Genomic DNA, 23,257 nt, shown 5'->3' on the forward strand with positions numbered 1-23,257 from the left:
TGTGAATTTAGAGTTCTTGTAAAATTGATGAGTTTTATCTGTTTTATTGTGTTTTATAGTATATTATTATAGATTTTCATGTATTTAGTGTTTTTTAAATGTTTTTGTTAAGATATTGTAATAATAAATATAGTTTAAAATGGCACCAAAAATGCACAAGAAACATAACACCAAGAAAAGCAGTAAAGTCGAGAATAAGCATGCTTATTCTCAACTAAGGAAATTATTAAAAATGAATTAACCTCCAAAATAGAGAAATTAAAGCAAATTATCAGAGATGATGCAGTAATTACAGAAAGTTAAGAGGCGTTTGAATGAACATATGGAGGAAAAGAAAATTAAGCAACAAAATAAGAAACGCCAAAGCACGGAATCAGGTAAGTCATTAAGTAACGAAAATCAGGTAAATAATTTTGTTTGTAAAAAGAAGGATGTTATTTTGGTAAGGCAACTTTCATAAAACAAGCTGTAGATGAGCAGGTTATAACTTAGAGTTTTCCAGGAGCAAAAATAAAAAATATAACACAAGCAATTCAAAAACAAAAGAGAAAAGTAAACAAGATCATAATTGTAGTAGGTACTAACGACTTAACTAGTGATAAGTTCAGTATGAGAGAGGACATAAAAGGGTTGTTGAAAGAGATAAGAGTGAGAAAGTGAAAACAGTTAGTATATTACCTCAATGTGATAAAAATGAATTAAGAAGAAGGGCTATGATAGCAAACAATTCGATGCATAGGCTGTGTAGAAGGAATGGGTGCGAGTTCTTGGATGTGTAGAGTGACTTTGAGGGAAGATTAGATTTATATAAGGACAGTCTACACCTGAATGTATTTGGTATCAGGAGTCTTGAAAAACTAATAACTGGTATGAGACCTAACATAGAGAGTCACGGAAACTAGATTATAATGGTGGAAGGAAGAATAATGAGTATAAGAGCAACAATTTTATATAACTGTGCTAATGATGGGAAGGAGCATTATCATGGAAATGATTACGAGGAGAAAATGATTTTGTGTTCATCCAGTTCGGATCCATCAAACGTGTGCAAAGATGTCTACATGTGTAAGGCACTAGAGAAGAATAGAGATCTGCAAGTTGTCTGTCTCATGTAGGCTGCTGACAAGAGTATACAAAAAGAACATGCAGAAAGCTTATTATATCTATACATGAATGCTAGAAGTATCAGAAACAAAGGGGGTAGAGTTTGTTGCCTTGGTCAATATGTTGGAACTTCAGATTGTACGCATTATTGAGATCTGACAATCAGAATCAGACATGCTAACTGTACTAACCCATTGAGTGAAATGGGTACAGTATTTTTAGAAGGGATAGAAGAGGATGGGGGGGTGCTAATGATATTGGATGACTTGAATCCAGTTAGCATTGAGATCTATGATTGTAGTAGTAGTAACAATGTTTCATGTGGCAGTGAATTTGAAGCCATCTGGTGTGGGGTGGAATCTAAAATGATCGATTATATAGGCGGGGTGTTGATACAGACCTGGTGGATCGGTAGCTAGCAATGAAGAACTGCATCAAAAATTGAGACGATAGTCGCAAAAAGAATAATCAAATGGGAAACTTTAATTATCCAAATATTGATTGAATAGCAATAAAATCTCATGAGAAGAATGAAGCTGAATTTATTGAGCTGTTGCGAGACAACTTCCTCAAGCAGCATGTGACAGAAGGAACTTGAGGTCAAAGTGTGTTAGATTTTATTATAGTGTCAGTGGGTGTTTCAGTTAAAGACATAATTATTCTGCTTCCAGTCAGTGACAGTGCTTGTGAAGTAATTAAGATGTTCTATTCAGAAAAGGTTACATGCTGAACTACAAAGCAGGAAATTATGATCAACTGAGGAGTATAGCGAGTTCAGCAGAATGGTATCGGTTGCTGGATGGGAAGAATATCGACAGTACATGGGAGGCATTTAAAAAAAGACTTAAATGATGCAATATCAGAATGTGTCTAGAGTATTCAAAGAATAAATAAGGTAGAAGTCAAATGGATGTGTAATCTTAAGAGATTCATAAGAAAGAGATAACACGGAAGGAATATCGTGTACCTAAGGATGATGTTCATTATGAAATTATAAGCAGGCTAGAATAGTCACACAGTTGTATGGAAAAGCTAAGTCTGAGTATGAAAAGAAACTGGATGATTCATTGAATTCTATCAATATGTGGCAAGTAAAAAAGAAAGAATGAATATGAAGGATAACTCTTCTGAATGCAGATGGGGTGAGGGTGACGGATGCATAAGAGGTTGTTCAACTAATGAGCGTCCATTTTGCTAAAAGCTATCAACCTGGTGTATGCAACTTTTGAGTTCACTGCTACCTCTTCACTGAATGAAGAAATTCAGGTATATGTATTAGAGCTATTGCACAAACTGAATAAGAATTCAGCAATAGGGACCGATGGGAAAGCTGTATAACTGAGAGGAGACCTCCACATAGCCTTTAAAGGAATGCATAGAACCGACCAGGGCTTCTGACCTAATGTCCAAACCTCACCTTCTCGTGGTGCATCCTGTTGGATATTTACCTGATACTGAATGAACAAGGATGGGCTGGCAATTTGGGATTTAGCCGACCAAATTGTATTCTTATTGGCTTAAACCGATATAGAAAATGATGGTACAACATGACAAAATTTCATGCCGGCTGGGGCGTCACCCGGTTAAACAAGACCCCATTGTTTTCGCGAGGGAACCAGGGCAAACAGCGAAAAGTCAGCTATTGGAAGAAATCTGAAAGCACACCCCAAATCAACATCACCAGAGGTAAAGATCAGTACTATCAACATAAGAAGCCTGAATGGCAAAGAAATGGAGCTAGCTGAGGAATTAGATAAGTACCAGATCGACATAATAGGGGTGACTGAAACAAAAAAGACAAAAACTGGTGAGATCTTTCTGAACAATAACTACAAAATGTTATATTCAGGAAATGACAATCAAGGAAAAGGAGCAGCCACAGTATTCAACACAAAATACAAGACTAATCTTCTTGAATGGCAAGCAGTCTCAAGTAGAGTGATGTGGGCAAATATCAGAATGGGGAATTGCACAGTGAGACTTATTTGTGCCTATGGTCCAACAGAAGGTTCTACTAAGGTAGAAATGGAGGAATTTTTTGATGCTTTAGAGAAAGAAACTGACACAATGAAAAAGGAAAAGTTGGTCCTTGTTGGGGATCTAAATAGCAGAGTTGGAAATGATTGTCAGACATGCAAAAATATTTTGGGAAAATTTGGAGAAAAGAGCAAAGCCAATAATAATGGCAAATACCTGTTGGATTTCTGCTCAGGACATGGACTGGTTATTACTAGGAATTTGTGCACATTATTATGTTCCAACATAATAATGTGCACAAATTCACATAGAGAGAAGAGACAAGGAATAACAAAAGTCTCATTGACTATGTTATTGTTGATAGTGATGTTTTCCCACTGGTGCAGGACACCAGAGTGTACATAGGATTTGAAATTGGAAGTGATCACTATTTAGTCTTGAGCAGGATGAAATTGAATTTCATATTGAAAAGAATAACATGTAAGAAAGTTTTAAAGCGAATAAAAGTTGAGCAGCTCTCAGATGTGAACTGTAGAGTAAAATACACAAAGATTATTGAAGAAAAAATGAAAGAGTTTGAGAATAGGAACCAAACCTTGGAGATTCAGTGACAAGCCTTGAAGAAAACCCTGATTGATTCAGCCAGGGAGGCATGTGGTGAGGTTGTCTGCAAGGATAGAAAAATCAGAACTCCATGGTGACACAGGAAGTTAAAGAGGCAGTGAAGGAAAAGAAGAAAGCATATCAAAAGTTCCTGGCAAATAAGTCAGCTTTTGCTCTTAGAGAATACAGAGACAAATGTAAGAAAGCGAAACACGGTGTAAAACTAGCTAAACAGAAGTCATGGGAAGACTTTGGCAAGAACATAGAAAATAAGAAGGTGGTAAGATATTCTGGAGGTTGTTGAAGAAGCTTAGAAATGGAGGAAAGAGTGCTGTAAAAGAAGTTATAGATGAAAAAGGTGACATGAAAACAGGAGAAAAAGATATCCTTGAAGTATGGAGTAATTACTTCGAAAAATTGCTAAATGAAACAAGCAGTGATAGCACAGCAGTAAAAAAACACTCAACAGGCATACAGTCCAGAATACATATCCATACTTGAAATAGAAAAAGCCATCAAAGACTTGAAATGTGGAAAGGCAGCAGGAGTAGATGATATTCGACCAGATAAGTATAAAAGTCTTACAGTGGCTGCACTATGTAGTTCAGAAAACCTGGACAGAGGAACGAATTCCCGATGATTGGAGTAGAGCTCTAATAGTACCCATATATAAAAAGGGAAATAAAACTGAATGTGAGAATTACAGAGATATTTCCCTACTGAATGTTGCTGGTAAGATATATGCAAGTATACTTGAGATAACGGTTGAGAAGAATTGTGGAAGAAAAGTTTGGTGAAGAACAAGCTGGATTCAGGGCAAATAGAGGCTGTCAGGATCAGATCTTCACTTTACGACAAATAGTTGAGAAAGCATGGGAATATAACAAAGATCTGTATTTAAGTTTTGTCGATCTGGAAAAGGCATATGACAAGGTGCCAAGAGAGAAGCTATTCAATATGCTACAGTTATATGGTGTCAATGGGGCATTATATCAAGCAATACTTAGTCTGTATTTAAGTTGTAAGTCCGCAGTTAGAATTGAAGGAAGTACAGGAGGATGGTTTAATGTTAAATCTGGTGTGAGACAAGGATGTACATTATCCCCTCTGTTATTCATCTATATGGATCACATTGAAGGAAAGTGGTATTAAACGTGATATCGAAATTGGAGATGTTAATGTATGTTCTTTGCTTTATGCGGATGATGTTATACTTCTAAATAAATCTTCTACAAGTTTGCCTGATTCCCTGACTAAATTGAATAACTGTTGTAATAGAAATGGTATGACAGTCAGCAGTAAAAAGAAAGACAGGGAAAATAGGTAGAATTGTTGAAAATGTCAACTGTGTTGTGAATGGGGAACCTGTGGAACAAGTAAAGTATTTCAGCTACTTAGGCACTATTTTTACTGAAGATGGTAAATTAAATATGGAAATAGACAACAAAATCAACAAAGCTGGTATTTTAGGAAGCCAATTGAATAAATTCATATGGAATAAGAGAGAAATTAGTCGGAACACTAAATTAGCTGTATGCAAGACAGTGTTCCAACCAGTTTTAACTTATGGATCTGAGAGCTGGGTCAGAAGTAAAACACTTGACCAAAGACTAGAGACCGCAGATATGAGAGTCCTGAGAAAGATTAGAGGCGTGAACAGATGGCAACAATGGCAATATCATATTAAAAACGAGGATATTAGGAAAGAACTTGACATTGTCGGCATCCAGGAATGCGTAAGTAGAGCTAATCTCAGGTGGTATGGTCACTTAAACAGAATGTACGAGGAAAGATTAGCAAAACAAGTGTTCTCTGCCAGGTTGGCAAGAAAAGGACCCAGAGGAAGACCAAGATATAGGTGGATTGATACGGTACAATGTGCCTTAGACGATAGAAATATAATATCTGATAATGATAATATTGGAGTCTTGACAAGTAACAGACTGATTTGGAGGAAAATTGTAGGTAGGAAGTTAGTAATGATGTAAATTTTTCATGTAGTACTATCATATCCTGTACACCCCTTGAGGGTACATGTCAGGAATTTGATGATGATCGGGGATATCAGCACAGGCAGTGAAGGAATGTTCAGCTGAACTAGCTATTCCCTTCATTAGACTATATAATCTACATATCAGAATAGGGAAAATTCTGCAAGAGTGGAAAGACTGTATGGTTATCCCCATTGTACAAAGGTGGTGCAAAGACCGATTCATCCAACTATTGACCACTTGATATCTCCAGTGTGGTGGTGAAGATATTGGAAAATTTGATTAGGGCTCGCAATGAGAAATGGGTTGACAGTGAATCTATACTTTGAATGAACAGCATGGGTTTACTAAGGGAAGGTCATGTTTTAGCAACTTGATCACATTCTGTAATAATATTACGATGATGATGATGATGGCAAACAAGTTAGACAAGGGAAATGGATATACTATGACACTTTTGGATTTTGCTAAGGCTTTCGACATGATACAGAAAGACTTGCATAAATTTGAGAATATGGGATTGTATTATGGACTATTGTCATGGATGGGGGATGGCTAACAACTGACAAATATCAAAAAGGCATGTATGTATTGTGTGGGGGGGGTGAATCTGCAAAATTCAAGGTAACCAATGGTGTACCAAATTCAGTCCTTGGTCCACTGTTATTCAATCTGTACTTTGGAAAAGATCTGACAGGCAGGTAGGGTAATCAGGAATGTTGCTGATATGCAGTACTTGCAGAATAATTTGAATAGGCTAGAATTGTGAGCAAGGGAAATTGGATATCAGTTCAGTGTTTAAGTTCATGGTGTAATTAATCCAGTGTCGTATTATATTGGTGAAATCATGCTAGAAGAAACTGATCAGGCTAGGGATCTTGGAATGTTAGTAGATAGAAAGTTGAAATTTAGGAGCCATGTTGCAAAGATTGCAAGTACAACTCAAAAGATTTTTTGCAATACTGAAATGAACTTTCACATGTAAAGATAAGGATGTCCTTTTGCCTCTTTACAAGGCCTTGATAAGACCTCACTTGGACTATTGTGTGCAGGTCATGTCTCCTGGTTTCCATTGTGATTCTGATACAGTGGAGAGAGAGTGCAAAAATGACAAAGTATTCCACAATCATCAGGATTGTGGAATACTGATTACGAAGACAGACTGAGAATTTGTAGACTGCAGACACTAGCAAACAGAAGAGAGGGATGATATGATTGAGACTTATAAACTTCTAAAGGGTCTTACAGGATTTCATTTTTCATTTTATGGAGGGTGGGGAAAGGACAATAGGGCATCCTTGGAAGCTGAGAATGAATGCCACTAAGAAGGGGATGAGAGCTAGATTTTTCTCTCATAGGGAGATGCATGATTGGAATGGATTGCCATTGGATGTTGTCTGTGCAAGCAATGTAAATGAATTCAAATATAGGTATGATAGCTGGTGCATGTAGTAAGTGGCCTCCCTCGATGAGTCCCTGACTCCCTGGAGGTCTCCGTTAATATTAATAATAATAATAATATCCTGTACATTCCTGAGAGTACATATCAGCAATTTGATTATCTTTCTCACATGATATTTTTGGAATAATAGATTCCAAATGCCTGAAGTGATTTACTGCCTTGACTTTGTCAACTTCCACTACCAAATATTTTGTCTTTGTGAAATTAACTTTTTGGCTTCCCCTAAATAACTATCATTCTTCTCATCATAAATTCCATGTCATCCCAATATTGTGCAGCTATGACTTAATCACGATCAGCGAGCTGTAGTGAATGTATGATGCTCTGTCCTATCTTAACTGCCATAACTCTGTATGAAGCATTCTATATTAGCACTGCATCAAGTTATTTCTTAAGCTGGGTAAATGACATTCCACATCCTTGTCTCCAGGCTTTCCATGTTCCAAACTCAACCAATACATTTAACAGCTGCTCTACAACATTATATTTTCTCTTAATCCAATTGATGATCAACTTTGCTCACATTCATCCTTCTCATCAGTCCCCTAAATCTGAATAGAATCATAGGACTTTTCTAAAAGTCAAATGTGTCATTTATGCAGATCTAGGAAAAGGCCCTTTGGTGATTCTATTTTCTATGAGCTGTTTTAAGATGAAAATATTATCAATACAGGGCTCTCCAGCAGTAAAGATAACCTGTGATTCTGACACACAAAAGGCAATAATCTCCTCTGACCTTATAGTTATAATTTTAATTAATAGTTTATTCATGGAGGCCATTACACTAATGCTTCTGTACTAAAAGGTCATTATTTTCTTTTTTAATTTGAAAGGATATTTAAAAATAGGAGTTATATATGTGAGGGGGGAATGAAATGTTTTGAGAAACACTTAGAACAAAAATGATATTAAAGCAACTGATACGATAAAGAACACATCTTAAAACCCTTTAACCTTCATGTTTCATCAAATAATTTTTTCTTTTAGGAGATATAAGAAGGCATCAGAGGTTTGAAGAAAAATGAAGACACAGAGGTTTGGTCAATCAATTTTTTTGCACTGCAAGAAAAGTTTGCCAAACTTTGGGGTGAGACTTTAAAGGACTGTGCCCTAGCATATCCAACAGTTGCCAGATGGGTAGCCAAGTTTAAAACTGAGCATCTTGAGACAACAGATGCCTCCAGGTCAGGAAGACCTTTCCCAACGATCACACCTGAAAACATCAATGTAGTGCATGCCATGATCCTTGATGATAGACAAATACCAGCCAAAAATATTGAAAAGAATTTGAGGATGTTTAGGGAATGAGTCAAAGTCATAATCCACTAACATCTGGACATGCAGAAGCTCTCTGCAAAGTGGGCCCCCAAAAGTACTATATAATCAGTGTTACGTTATTTTATTTTTTGGCATAACTCCCATGCATAAAATGTTCTCGCTTAGTGCATTAATACAACTGGGTTGCCTAAGATTTCTTATTATTTTATTTTTCATATATTTTTATATTTCATTTATTTTTTTATCTAATTTGGAAAATCTTCTCAAGAGATCTAACATTGAACCACTTAAGGCCTCCAGAAAGTTAAGTGGAGCAATGGTTTCACACCAGGCATTGAAATTTATTTCTCACCTAAAGATATTAAAACGTATCTAATCCATGGTGGGATTCAAATTCCTGCACCCTGTTGGTTTGAGAGTGGGTAGTATGGATACACTATGGCCAGGCCAGGTCAGAAAGGTCTTCAAAGGTTCAAAGGCACTTGTCCTCAATCTTGCATATGTGCTCGACCAGATCTAACGTTTGCACAGAGGAAATAAGGATGCCAGCTTCAAAGAGAACTTGAAGTAAAACATCAAAATGGAGACACCAGTTGGATCATTGACTACAAGCAAGTCAAACTGGTGCAAAAATTAAATGATGCCACTTGTAGCCACCATGGAAACCAGTATGCAGGCAGTGCTTAGGAAAGGTGCAAGACCCTTGCGGTCAAATATTCACCTCAGAACCTTGCATGTCCACTTCATCAACATCCGTGGCCTAAACTCCAACCTTAATAGTGTCCACTACCACCTTCAGCTTACCAAACTCTACCTACTCTTTCTGGCAGAAACTCAAATCTCACCCCCCCCCAGCACTATTTATCTCAACCTTCCAAACTACTTACTCTTTAACTCCTTTCGTCCTAAGGATGGTGTCTGCGCATATATCCGTTCCAACGTACCTTGCCGGAGAGCACCTAACCTAGAATCACCCAACTTTGACCATCTTTGGTTGAAAATATCCCTTCCCCACTCAGTCAAATTCATTTGCTGTCTCTCTATCGCTCCCCCAATGCAACCAACCACTCTGAGCTCTTTAATTTTCTCTCTTTAAAAATTGATTATCTCCAATCCCACTTTCCGAACAGCGAAATTATCCTCCTAGGAGATTTTAGTGTCCACAACACCAGCTGACTTTCCTCCTCCAGTTGTACAGATTTTGCAGGCAGAGATGCAGAAACATTTGTCATCACTTTATGACCTTACACAACTTGTTCAGATGCCAACCAGAATACCAGATAACCCAAACTACTCCCCAGACACCCTAGATCTCTTCCTCACAATGATCCCTCCAAATACACAGTGAAAGTAGTGCCCCACCCCCAAGTAATTCTGACCACAATCTATTGCTCATCTCCTCCCCCATGCAACAACGCTTACATATACACTCCCATACAAGAGTAGTTTGCCATTATAAATCAGTGCCAAGTGGGACCGCCTCTGCTACTTCTATGCCTCATTCCCATGGTTGGATTATTGCTTCCAGCCTTCCAACCCAAACATGTGCACCGAACTTATCACCAAAGTAATCCTCACTGGCATGGAAACATACATTCTGCACACTATGCTGAACTGCCATTCCCTAACTAAACCCTGGTTCTCCAAAAGATGTGCCAAGGCTGTACAGATGAAAAACCAGACATACTGTAACTGGCTGAAATCAAGAACTCCATCCTCCTTTAGAGCTTATACCGAAACCCGAAATAGATGCAATAAAACAATGCGTCCAAAACAGAGTTTCAAAGAACAAAAAAGCTGGAAACTAGCAGCCTGTCTAAATGGCAGCCGAGCCTTTTGGTCTCTCGCCAAAGCAATTGGCCATAACTTCTGCCCAACACTATTCCCACCCTTATCATACCCAGATGACTCTATTGCATCATCATCCACAGAAAAAGTCAATCTTCTGGCTTCATACTTTGCTTCCAATATATGCATAATTAACAATGGTAAATGTCCCCCAACCATTCCAGACACCCAACATACAATGCCCCCTATATCCTTTTGCCAGTATGAGATCAGAAAAATACTGTCCAAATTGGACACAAAAAGTCTCCTGGATCTGATGGCATTCCTCCAATTGTCCTGAAAGTTTATGCACCAGAACTGGCTCCTATCCTATGTCACCTATATATATATATATATATATATATATATATATATATATATATACTCTCTTACTCCACTGGAATCTGTCCCACAATTTGGAAATTTGCCTGTATTCAACCCACTCCCAAGAAGGGCGATAAGTCACTACCATTCAACTATCGCCCTATCTTGCTTACCTCAGTCTTATCTAAAGTAATGGAAAAAATCAGAAAAGGCACCCACCTAATAAATGATCACCAGTATGGTTTCCATTGCTGCCGATCAACAGCAGATCTGCTCACATGTCACCCATCTTTGGACAAATGCCATGGAGAAGTTTGGCAAATCTCAAGTGGTTGCTCTTGATATCTCCAAAGCTTTTGACCTGGTCTGGCACAGAGGTTTACTAAGCAAACTACCATCATTTGACCAATTCTATTCTATTTCCCAATTCTATTTACCTAATTACCAATTCTATCCTATTTCCCATAAAAAATAAAAAAGAACCATTTTTTCCCAGTATTCTTTTTGACAATATCCAAATTTCCAGACAGTTTGAGATCTCCATTCTTGGAATTACCCTGACATCAAACCTCTCCTGGCATAAACACATCTCAACCATTGCATCCTCATCTTTTTTTTAAAAAAAAAAACTAGGATTTCTCTTTCGCTCAAGATATTACTTTACCCCTGAACAGCTGTTAGCATTATACAAATCACAAATCCGGCCAGCTATCGAATACTCCTCCAACATATGGGGGGGGGACCTAAAAGCTCCCTCAAAATGCTTGACTCAATACAGAGGAGAGCAATTAGACTTATTAATGACACATCTTACCAACTCTCTCTCTCCACTTTCGCATAGATGATTGGTTTTTGCAATATGTATATTCTACAAATATTTCCATGGGAAATGTTCATCCAAACCAGCATCAATAATTCCCCAACTCTGTACTAAGCCCATTGAAACACGTACAGCAGCCACCCAACATCCTTTCACAGTACACCTTAAAACTCACAGAACAAGTTTCTTTTCCTCCTTCATCCCGGCTACTGCGGTACCGTGGAATAGTTTTCCCCTTGACTTATTTCTCAAGGAATACAACATACAGGCTTTTAAATCAAATGTAAGCAAATTCTTTCTTTCCCAACCCACTACCCATACACGGTTCTAATGTACTATACGTTGATCAACCAACCTCTCATGTATGGGCTCAACATTAAAAAAGAAAAAGAAAGAGGTAACATTTTAGCTCTCCCTTTTAGTCAAATCAGTGAAATCAGTTATCCAATTATAGATGAGTGGTTATTTTTTTAAATCCAATATTTAAGTTTTTCCTTACAGGAATGGAATCTGGTATCAAAACTTATCTTCCTGAGATTCTAAACTTAACCCAACAAGGTCTGGACTCCCGATTTTGGCATGTCAAAAAACAAGCTGCAGCAGCCATGGCAACAGTAGCAATAACTTTGGGTAATGGACTTGAGGCTCCTCACCTTGGAACTGTTTTGAATGCTCTTCTCTCTGGATTATCAGGAAGAATTTGGAGTGGAAAGGTATGAAAAAAACACGCCCTTATTTTCCTTGCCCCACCATTTAGTTTAGAGTGCTATTATTGTATATTTCATCATATGAGCATACCACTCTCTGTCTTCCTTTTTTTTTTGAGGGGGAATAAGATGTTCAACTTCAAAATTTTCTTTTCCTTGTGGTGTGTGTCATATTTTTTGGATATTTTTATATTGAACATATGTTTTAGTAATAAATGTGTGCTATATAGTGTACTACTTTGTTATACTTACCAAGAAATTATATATATTTTTTTTTTTATCTGTATTATAGCCTAGTTTGCATGTATCTTCACAACTTATCATTTGTATAATAATAACAATTCACTACATCTTACTCTTACAATCTTGTGGTGTAGAGCACACATTCCAGGATGAGTATCTCTTTAGCATAAAGCCTAATTAGTAGACATACTGATTAGTAAAAGCTGTATTCCTCACTTAGTGAGTTACATAACATCTCACCTAATTCAAGAGTTAAAAAAACTGATTATATGCTTTGTTAGTTATTAGATTTTTATTACCCTGAACCATCTTGACATCTAAACTTTCAATCTTAACATGTAAACATTCCCTTGTCATGGAATTATAGAAGAAGCAAAGTGATGTATAGCTTTATTTTTACTATATTCTGGATTTAGAATAAAAAAAAAAAAAAAAATCAGCTAACGCCTTTTTATTCCCGTATATACGGGAGTAGACGAGGCCATATAGCCCTATCTAACTTTTGGAGACTGAGTGGGCAGTTCAATCTCCACTGGTACCCAATCAGAGACAGATGGCCCAAGGCTATCACTAATTAAGCGGTACGCAGTGAAGAGAGACGGCTCAAATGTGCCGCCATCTCGTGGTCTCTAACCCTAACACAATATATTTTAATGTCTGAAATAATGTGGGTTCTACGGTCGATTTTCTTGAGTTTACAGGATGAAAAACCCGAGTTTCCGGGAGGAAAAACCTGCTTGCCCGTGCCAGAGATCGACTAACTCAGGAACCGGTCGAAAAAAGGCTTAGAAAAATTTCCTCTAGTCGCCGACTAGACTCGAAACCAAGACTTCCTTCGTGCGGCCTAGCGTGATGGTGTGCAAACGCCACATCAAACAAAATTTTTTGTGTAACAAAAGTTTTTCCACTGGCTCACCTTCGCCTTCCTTTTTCCCTCTATTACCTTGTGGTGTTGAGGGTTTATTAATCATCGGACCTCAAACTGTTCACAGGATAAGGTAGTCAGCCCTATGTCTGTAATGTTGAGTTCTCAAGGCCGGTTTGCCTGCTTTGCAGGATGAAAAACCCCAGGATAAACTGGGGGAAAAAACCCTATTGTCCTCACCCAAGACCAGCTAACTAGGCCATGGCTGAGGAAGATCCTTCGCTCCTCACATCACCAACAGGAATTGAACCTAGGACACTCCTTCTCCAGGCATATGGTTGCGAAGCACACATTCACCAGGCTAACTGCATAGTCCACTGGCTCATATAATATATTATACTTAACAAGAAAATATAAAATTTTCTTGTCAAGAGCAATTAAAATATGTAAGCAAACTAAAGTTTGCGCATGATGTAACTTCAAAGATTACTGCTTTTAAAATGAAAATGCTCATTTTTCTTGAAGTTACTCTTAGTGTTACATAATACAAATTGTGCTTCCTAAGTGTGTATGCTGTAAAGCTTGACTTTGCCAAAAATGTTGGAATTAGTAGTGAGACTTGGTGGGCAGAGGAAGTTCTCTCTCCTCTTCTTGTCATGTGACACATAAGGCTAAGATTCATCTCCTCTACTTACCTATGTCCCTTGCAACTAATTTGACCTCTCATGCTTTCCTATTCAGCCATTTTTCTGCTTTCTGTCAATCCATATACCAAGTTAGTTTAGGCCTTCCTCTTTTTCCTTTGAGATCCATGTCAAAGTTATCCTTGGAATTTCTCTATTCATTCTTAGTACATGGCCAATCCACTTCCAAATACATCTTGTTTCTTCACTGGCAATACTTTTTTGTCTCTGTCTGTTTATGTAGCTCATCATTTCTTATACATTACAGCCAAAATATTTTCAATACTTTACAAGAACACTTTGTTTGAAAACTATTTAATTTGGCTTCTTGATTTTCTGTCATTTCCCATACTGATATATCTAATTGTAATCCCTGCATATTGCTATTGAATATCCTTATTTAAGTTACATTATGATATTTGGATGATTTCAAGCTGTAATAGCCTGTTATAATTTCTGTCTAGCATTTGTTGTTCAATTTAAGAGCTTTTGTATTATTCATATTTATTTTAAATCCAACTTTTTCAACTTGTTTGTACAATATCTCCAATTTTGCTCTTTTATCAACGTGTTTAGATGATATGAAAGCTGTCCAATCTGCATCATCCAGATCTTCCAACTTTGAAATTCCATTATATCCCTCTCCTTATAACATTTTTCATAATCCAGTTGATGCCTATGTTAAAAAGTAGTCTGGACAGATGTTACATAACCCCATCTCACATCAATCCTTATTTCAGACCATTCTGGCATGATCTTCTGTGTAGCAACACAGCTTATGTTTCTTTTATTATTCTCACATATTTATGGAGAATTCCATGATTTCTCTCTCAGTACTGTCAGAAATTCTCGTAGACAGGCTTAAACATTAAATTAAACTTTAATATATTTCCAATATTTCGGCAACATCACGTTGCCATCTTCAAAGGAACTTACAATAAAGACACATGCACACAGGCACTAAACACAGTAAATGAGAACAAAGCAAGGAAGCTATGGTTTTCCTAAAGTCCTGATGGTGCCCCCTTATTGGGCTATGTAGGTATTCTTGGCCGTTGGGCTTAATGTCTCCTGATGTAAGCCCTCCAAATTTGGGGCAGTCTCATGCAACCAAATTTGTTGAGGTTTGGCATGTTTCTTAGGACTGAGGCTGATTCAGTGGATAGTCTTTCAAATTTGAACTTGCTACAGTGTATTATTGTGGCTTTCTTCCACCGTATTCTGTGGCCTGTATCCAGAGCATGGTCTGCAAGACCAGAGTGGCTGTACTGGTGAAACCGGATGTAGTCCTTGTGTTCTGAAATTCTGATATTCGCTGTCCTGCCTGTTTGGCCAAAGTAGGACAACTTACAGCTGCAAGGGACCTGGTATACACCAGGTAGGTCTAGGGGGGGGGTGGTTGGTCTTTAGTGGAGTGGATAAGGGATGCCAATTTTCTATAAGGTCTGTAACAAGAGGTCAAGTCATGTTTTTTTTAAGATTTTGGTAATTTTTTCCGAGGTGCCTCGGATGTAGAGAATGGTGATGGATTTAGAGTAATCCTTGTTGTGAGGGTGGGGGGGGGGTTTACTGGTTTCACTGTTTTTGGGGGAATTTTTTTTATTATTTTTTTTGGAGGGGGGGGTGGCCATTGACTGAGAAAGTGTTGAGGATGTGATTTAGTTCATTGGTTAGGGCATTGTCATTTGAACAGATTAGTTTAGCCCTGTTGTATAGTGTCTTAACAACTCCATATTGTTGTGAGGGGGAGATGGTGGGATTGTTGGTGAATGTATCTGCCAATATGGGTGGGTTTTCTATAAACTGAGAAAACTAAGGTTCCATCAGGCTGGCTGGTGACTAGTGTGTCTAGGAAAGGGAGGCTGTTGTTTTCCTCTCCTTCCAGAGTGAACTTAATTCTGGGGTGTTGGTTGTTTAAGTGTGTTAAGAAGGAGAGGAGTGTATCAGAGCCATGTGGCCAAATAGCTAACACATCATCAACGTAGCGAAATTATATGGTAGGTTTTTATGGGGCAGAGTTTAAGGTTTTCTCTTCGAAGGTCTCCATAAAGAAATTGGCCAAGGGTGAGGAGAGTGGTGAACCCATGGCTGTCCCCTCTATTTGTTTGTAGAATTTTCTCTGCCAAAGGAAATATCCTGAGTTCATTGTGAACTGAAATAGGACTGAGATAGCGGGAGGAAATTTAGCTCGGATTAGCTCTATGGTTTCCTTGAGTGGGACATTTGTGAATAGGGAGGAGACATCAAAACTGACCATTATGTCAGTATGTTGGAGTGTAAGGTTTTCTATGCTGGCTTTGAAGCGGGCTGAATTGTTCTTGCCGCATCTGCTACGTAGGACAGACAGGAAGATCTGGGGAAATACGCATGAACTAACACCAAAAGGATGTACAAAACAGAAGAGAACACAAATCAGGTCTAGTTTTTCATACCACTTCCACCAGCCACAATGTACTCTGGCAGAAAACAAACATCTCTTATATAGAAAAAACTGTTACATAAGGAAATTTAAAGAAGCTGCAAACATGCTTAGAATTCCAGCACAATGCAATAAAAACCAAGGCTTAATTCTATGCCAAGTTTGGTCAGCTTTGATAGAAAATATACCTCAGTCAGACCTCGGACATTATGATCGTGAACAACAGAACGTGGCATCATCTAGCATTGTTTAAACTTAGTACTGCTTTGAATCTGCATTCTGATTTTTTAATTTTATGAACAGTCAGATGGCTACAACTGTATAGTATGAACTATTAATTTCTCTTTTTTGTTGTTTTAACTTTCAGTTACCTTTTACCCCTGAAGATGTAAGTCAAAAGTCTTATGAAACTTGTCGGGTTTTATTTCTTTATTGTGCTTTTAGCTTAATAAAACAATGTGGTCCAATTACCGGATACGCCTTATGAACTTCTAAACCACAGAAACCTCCACTTACAAATAATGTATATTTCCTACAAGAAAATAGGAAATGATCAGAAACATATGATTTCCCCATAATTACTGAATTCAATGTTCAGTAATACAAGTGACACATCAAATTCAGTAATTATGGGAAATCATGTGGTTTTGATCATGCACTTGAAATATGCCACAGAATTGGAAAGGCACCCAATCCTGATATTGTAATCTTGGTATGAGGTTGTCACACAACTTGGCATGAACACATTTTCAGATAAGCCTGTGAGAAATAATCAGCAGCCCTTCAACAAGAATAATGGCCTAAAAATCTCTAGGATATACCATATTCAATCTGCATAAAATCTGTTTCAAGAATATGGCTGTAAGACACCAACATTCTCCAATGCTAGGAATCCAAGAACACAGTATCATAACCTAGTTGCATGTATTGGACACAGGTACTGGCAAGAATAGTACTGTTGACTAGCACTGATTAAGTGCTAGTCAATCTTCAATCTGATGGAGATATGTAGATGACATATTCATCATCTAGAAATATAGTGCTGCTGAGTTATATAATTTCCTTTCATCTATTAACTCATTCCACCAAAAAATAAAATTCACTTTGGAACTAGAAAGTGAGAGGAAACTACCCTTTCTAGATGTTTTAATTACCAAAAAAAAACTGGAAAAGGCTTTTTCACTTGGTGTATATCACAAGCCTACTTATACATGCTTAAGAAAGATGAGTGCATTACCTGCACTTCCTTCATTCTCCTAAAGACTACAACTCCTTCTATAAACATCTGGGTATCAATAATATTCCATGCTTTTGTGGTCTTTCTTAGATAAGCCAGACAAAAAGTTATTTAAAAGTTATTTCAAAAAGTTTTGAAATAAGACAGAAAGAACATCCTGGAGACATCATCAACAACAGAGAAGACAACTTCAGCCTGGTTCTCCACCCACACACTCGCACCACAACACTGAATGGAATAAACATTATGACATCTTTGACAAATGATGGCAACTTTACTGCTTGCAACTTAAAAGAATCTACTATGGTCATCTTTTCACAATGCACACTTCATAGGAATCAAGAAATAAGAAATCGCTCATCAGATCTTTCCATATGTCAGACTTCCACTTTTCAGTCAACTATCTACACACACACACAATGCTAAACAATAACTAAGTTGTGCCACCCCTTACCTTCCACGTGGCTTGGTCAGTTCATATTGTAATAGTTCCTACACAATTCATTTTAATAGTTCGTGTTTTCCTTTAATGCATTTTTTGTTTACCCAGAAGAAGCCACAAGTTTTAATGGCAGAATGAATATAGGTTTCATTATCTTTGTAATTATTAATATATGACAAAATTAAACCCAAGTTTATATTTAATTTATATTTATAGGTCAACAGTCTCCATATCCAATAAGAATATCATCCTTCCTTTTGATACACTTAAACCTCTAGCATTTCTAAAGTAGGATATCTTAACTGTCCTTTTAGACTCTCATCCCTAATTCACTAAGATGCTTTTAATGTAAAAAAATGGACATGCCAAAAATGACTGTCATTTCTCTACCATCTGTACATAAATAGAGTAGGGTAATAAATCTTGCTCTGCAAAGAAACCTCAATGTGTCAACTGTGAGAGAGACCATCCAACCTGCTCCCAAGCATGCCGAAGATGGAAGAATGAAAACTCTATCTTAAGGCATTTTCACTATTTATAAAGACACTTTGAGATGGACCTGCTCAGGATGTCTGGCTTAACACTATTCTTCAAGCTGTACCCATCTGCCTCACAGCAAAATTCCATATTACATTTCTGAGTTAACTTAGACTGATCTTGATAATCTAGTATTGCTACTGCCTCTGCCCATAATTATTATGGACAACTCTGATTAGACACAATATTCAGTGGGGTAATGCCAACACAAACGGGTGAGGCTGATTGTTGAGCATATGCTTGATAATAACCTCTCTTTAGTCTTAATAATGGACACAGTATTTTCTTTCATATTCTGCAATAGATCTTACAATCTGCTCTCTTGCTTCTTCTAGTGTATATACCCAATGTTGAAGAGAACATACAGGGAAGTAATAATAACTTTCCATTGCTTTCCAGTATATTATTATTGTAACCATGTTCTTTCTCTTTCATGGATGCTCAGATGGAAAATTAACTAGACTGACTTGGACATCTTGCAGAATTTAGCTTGTAATAAATCATATTATCCATGCAGCAACACTTTGATTTACATTCTCTCCAAAACCATGGTAAAATCATGAATGCCAAGCAGTCAAAAAAGAGCAACACAGAACTTGGGGTATATTTCAGAGATACCCTAACCACATCGCATTGCATAGCTTTTAAATGTGCTCAGGGCTGTAGCATATCACATTAAATGTCATTGTCAAAAAGATTGGATGGAATTTGACATCATCTGTCTATTTATCACACAATCAATGCAAAAGCAGTATGGAATAATATCCAGAAAATGAAGGATAGATATAGAGTACGCCTTTCATCTACCCTAGTGCATAATGGATATATGATTGCTAAACCCAAAGCAATTATAGACAATTTAGGAGAAAGCTTTGCTAAAATATCAGCAACAGCTATTTATCCTGCATTTTTTGATACTGAAAGACAACAAGAGAAACGGTGGCTTAACTTTTCTACATATGGGATACAACAGTAGTCAGCCATTCATTAAGGTGAAACTGAAAAGTGCACTTTTACTCTCTCATGGCAGTGCCATAGGGGCTGATGACATTGATTATAAGGTGATGAAACATCTCTCTCCATCTTCCATGGAGAGAGATTTTTTCCTCTTATTATACAATAGAATCAGAATATATTTCTTGAAGAATGGTTTCCAGATTCATGACATAAGGCAATTATCATTGCATTCCCAAAGCCAGAAAAAGAGCCAGCACAAACATTGTTGACCTATTGCTCCAACCAGATGTCCTTGTAAGATCTGTGAGAAAATAGTTAATGCCCAGCTTCTGTGGTATCAAGTAAGCAATGATCTTTTTTTTTGTTGCATTGGATTTTTCCATTTAGAAAAATCTGTTAGAGATACATTCCTAAAACATCACCCTGATGAAATGATGAAGCTTCTAGTTGTTCACAAAAACATAAAGTTTTGTTTCTTATCATAATAAATTTATGAGTAAAAGCCCACAAATGTAATTTGTTTCATTCCAGTTCAAAAAAAAAAGTCACTCAGCATATGTTTTGTCTATTCATTCAGATATGAGATTCTTTAAAACCTAGAATGCATGTATGTCAAGGCATAAACTTTATTTTGAATATATATTTTCATACTTGGCTTTTATTTATACCTGACCTAAACTTATTGTTATTTTCCATGACTTTCTCTACAAAAGGTGAGAGAGAAATATGTTTGAGTTGCTTGAATTTCTGATTACCTTGTCCAGGCAGCAAAACAATGATTTCCATTCTCTTCAAAACCATGGTAGAACCCTTATGATTAATTACTTATGTATTTTAAACACTTGTATTAGTAAACTACTAGTACTATTTACTTCTTAATTAATTAATTATAATTTAACTTTTAGGAATCACTTTTACAAGCTCTAGCTTCTGTTTGCATTAGTTGTAAGTAAGTATATGTTTTTATTCGTTTATCTTTTAATAGTGAATTTGAAATATACAGTATCATATTATTTTCAGGATATGGTTAATATTTGCATGATAATGATAATTTCCCTTTTGCAGTTATGTGTAGAATGACATTCAAGTTTGGAGGAATTTACAATTATGTGAGATGAAAATAAATTTTGAACATTGGTTGAAAACTGTTTTGTATATACACTAGAAAGTTCTTGACTTCTTATCCCTTTGGACAGTAGCTAAGTCAGTATATAAGAATAATCAAATGCTAGGATGAGAAGAGAGAAGAAATATTCATGTGGAAACATACTGTTTTATTCTTTTTACTGGAGTCAGCTGTTGTAATATAGTTAATGAATATTATAGATATATCTTTCTTCTTCTTCATGTAGCTTCCTCAGTGAGAGGGTGCAGCACCATGTCCTTCCAGTTCTCTCTGTTGGGTGGCTTTCCTTTTTGTTTCTGCATAGTCATGTGATCCTGTCCATGATCTTATATCTTCAAGCCATGTCCTTCGTTTTTTGCTTCTTGATCCTTTTCCCATAATTTTTCCTTCTTTAACATGATGTAATAAAATATAAACATCAAAAGTTAAGGTTATATTTGAAAAAAAGAAAACTTACTATCATCTAAGTACCATAATGGTTAGATAATGGCTTTTATTATTATTATTAACAGATCTTCATGGAGTCAAGTGACTCATCGTGGGAGGTGCCACTCTCACATGTACAGCTCATCATACCTTGACTCAAATGCATTCATTGCCCATGCACTCAGCCCACTCTCAGGCATTGCATTCCAATCACTTAACATTCTCCATGCAAAAAATCTACTCCTCATCCCATTGCTCACACTTACCTTATACAGCTTCAAGGGATGGCCTCTCGATCTCCCTCCCCCATCTTCAGATATTCTATGAAAAATCTCATCCACATTAATCTGTTAATTATTACCTCTTACCAATTTATACATCTCAATCATGTCCCCCCCCTTCCTTCTATCCAATAAGCTCTATAATTTGCATTCTCTCAATCTGTCCTCATATTCCAGAGACCAGAAACCATCTTAATCAACCAACTAAGTGAACCCTATCCAACATTTTTGTGACCAAATCTGTACACAGTAATCCATATGTGGACTGATCAAAGTCTTGTAAGATGGAATCAAAACATCCTTCTTCGGTATTCCCCTCATCATTCCATAATCTGCTACGTTGTCCTCTCAATTTTAGCAAATTGTCCACAAAATTTTAAGTTCCTATTCATCACCAGATCCACCAGATCTTTCATCTACTCCACCTCCTCTAAAATATCTCCACTAATCCTGTACTCAGCATCCCATCTTTAATTCCCAAATTTTAACCCTTACATTTTGCAACATTAAACTGATATCCCCCACACTCACCCATTCAACCAGTCTATTTATGTCCTCTTGCAAAGCTGCATCTGCTCTATTTCTCATAACTCTCCCCAACTTTGCATCATCTGCAAACAACTGTATATCACCATTCAAATTCTTTCCAATGTCATTTACATACAAATTAAAAAACAATGGCCCCAAAACATACCCCTAGGGCATGCTGCTAGTGACTTTCATCTTCTGTGATATCACTCCTCATACACAACCTAATGACATCTATCAGACAGCCGATCTCCAATCCAAAGCAATCTACTATCTAACCCCGATCTGTTCCAATTCTATTACTAGTTTGTCATGTGCTAATCTCTCGAAAGCCTTTGCAAAATTTAAATATACTACTGTACATGCATCCCCCTTGTCCAATGTATTTGTCACTTTGTTATAATATAATAAGTAAGCAGATTCCTAAAACACAGTCTTCCTTTGACAAACCCATGTGCTGTCCATTAAAGAGATTTCTACTGCTGTCCACCCAGTTCTGAATCCTTGTTCCTCACTACTTCTCCAACACGTTGACCACAACTGCAGACAAGTTGATTAGCCTGTAATTCGAAGCCTTAGTCTTATCATCCCCTTTATGAAACAGGATAATTTTGCCATCTTTCCTCTCCTTTGGAACTTGGACTAATCTAAGACATGTTAATAATGGAAGTTAAAGCTGTTGTTAACTCCGTGGAACATTCCCTCAAGACACACAGTGATGTACCATCAAGTCTCATGGTCTTGTTGATATCGAGTTTACTCAATTCCTCATATATCCACTGCTCACCTACCATTACTGGTTCCTTCCCCCATCCCACTGTTCTCAAGTTCTGCATTATGTTATAATTACAAGGATCTGCTTATACTTTAATGAACTGCTCAATAACCACTTCTACGATATCCTTCTCAGTGTTTATCATTCTCCCATTATCACTGACCAGCATCATTCTTCCTTCCACTGGCCATATATCAAAAAAAGAACTCCCTGAGATTTCTTTTAGCCTCATTTTCTAACTTCTGCTCATATTGCACTTTTGCTACTCTTACTAAGGGGAACTCACCCCCATTCAGGATCTTCATTAAATAGCCAGGTTAATAGCATCAGTTCTTTAGCACATTCCCTTAAAACATGTGGTGAAATCACATCTGACTACTGTCTCCATCCACAATCATTTCTCTTTCTGCTGACCACATAGCAGAAGAACTCCTTTAAAATAACAAAATTACATGGCAATAACCACAGTAATGAAATTTAATGAAAGTACAAATATTTCACATATAAAAACTCCTTGGTTCACAGCACAAGTCTTCTCTCATATTCTAATTTCTCTCTCTCCTTATTGTACTAGTCACCTTCCTAACTTGAGTCTCATTTCCTCATGCATCTGTTCTCTACTTCTCTCTCTTTAAATGCCGTCCA

The 23,257-nt window shown here is 37.0% G+C and overlaps 1 protein-coding gene across 1 annotated transcript in view; it reads left to right on the top strand.

Annotated features, from left to right (window-relative positions):
- Positions 1 to 23,257, top strand: part of LOC150095553 (proteasome adapter and scaffold protein ECM29) — a 691,438-nt gene that overhangs the window by 598,383 nt on the left and 69,798 nt on the right. The window contains exons 40-41 of the mRNA XM_090409825.1: positions 11,888 to 12,099; positions 20,382 to 20,425. Of these exons, the coding sequence (XP_090265951.1) occupies positions 11,888 to 12,099; positions 20,382 to 20,425 (256 nt within the window). The remainder of the gene's footprint in view (positions 1 to 11,887; positions 12,100 to 20,381; positions 20,426 to 23,257) is intronic.

This window comes from Typopeltis vanoorti, chromosome 20 (genome assembly GCF_054136105.1).
Source record: "Typopeltis vanoorti isolate ZY-2024b chromosome 20, IOZ_Tvanoo_1.0, whole genome shotgun sequence".
Taxonomy (NCBI): domain Eukaryota; kingdom Metazoa; phylum Arthropoda; class Arachnida; order Uropygi; family Thelyphonidae; genus Typopeltis; species Typopeltis vanoorti.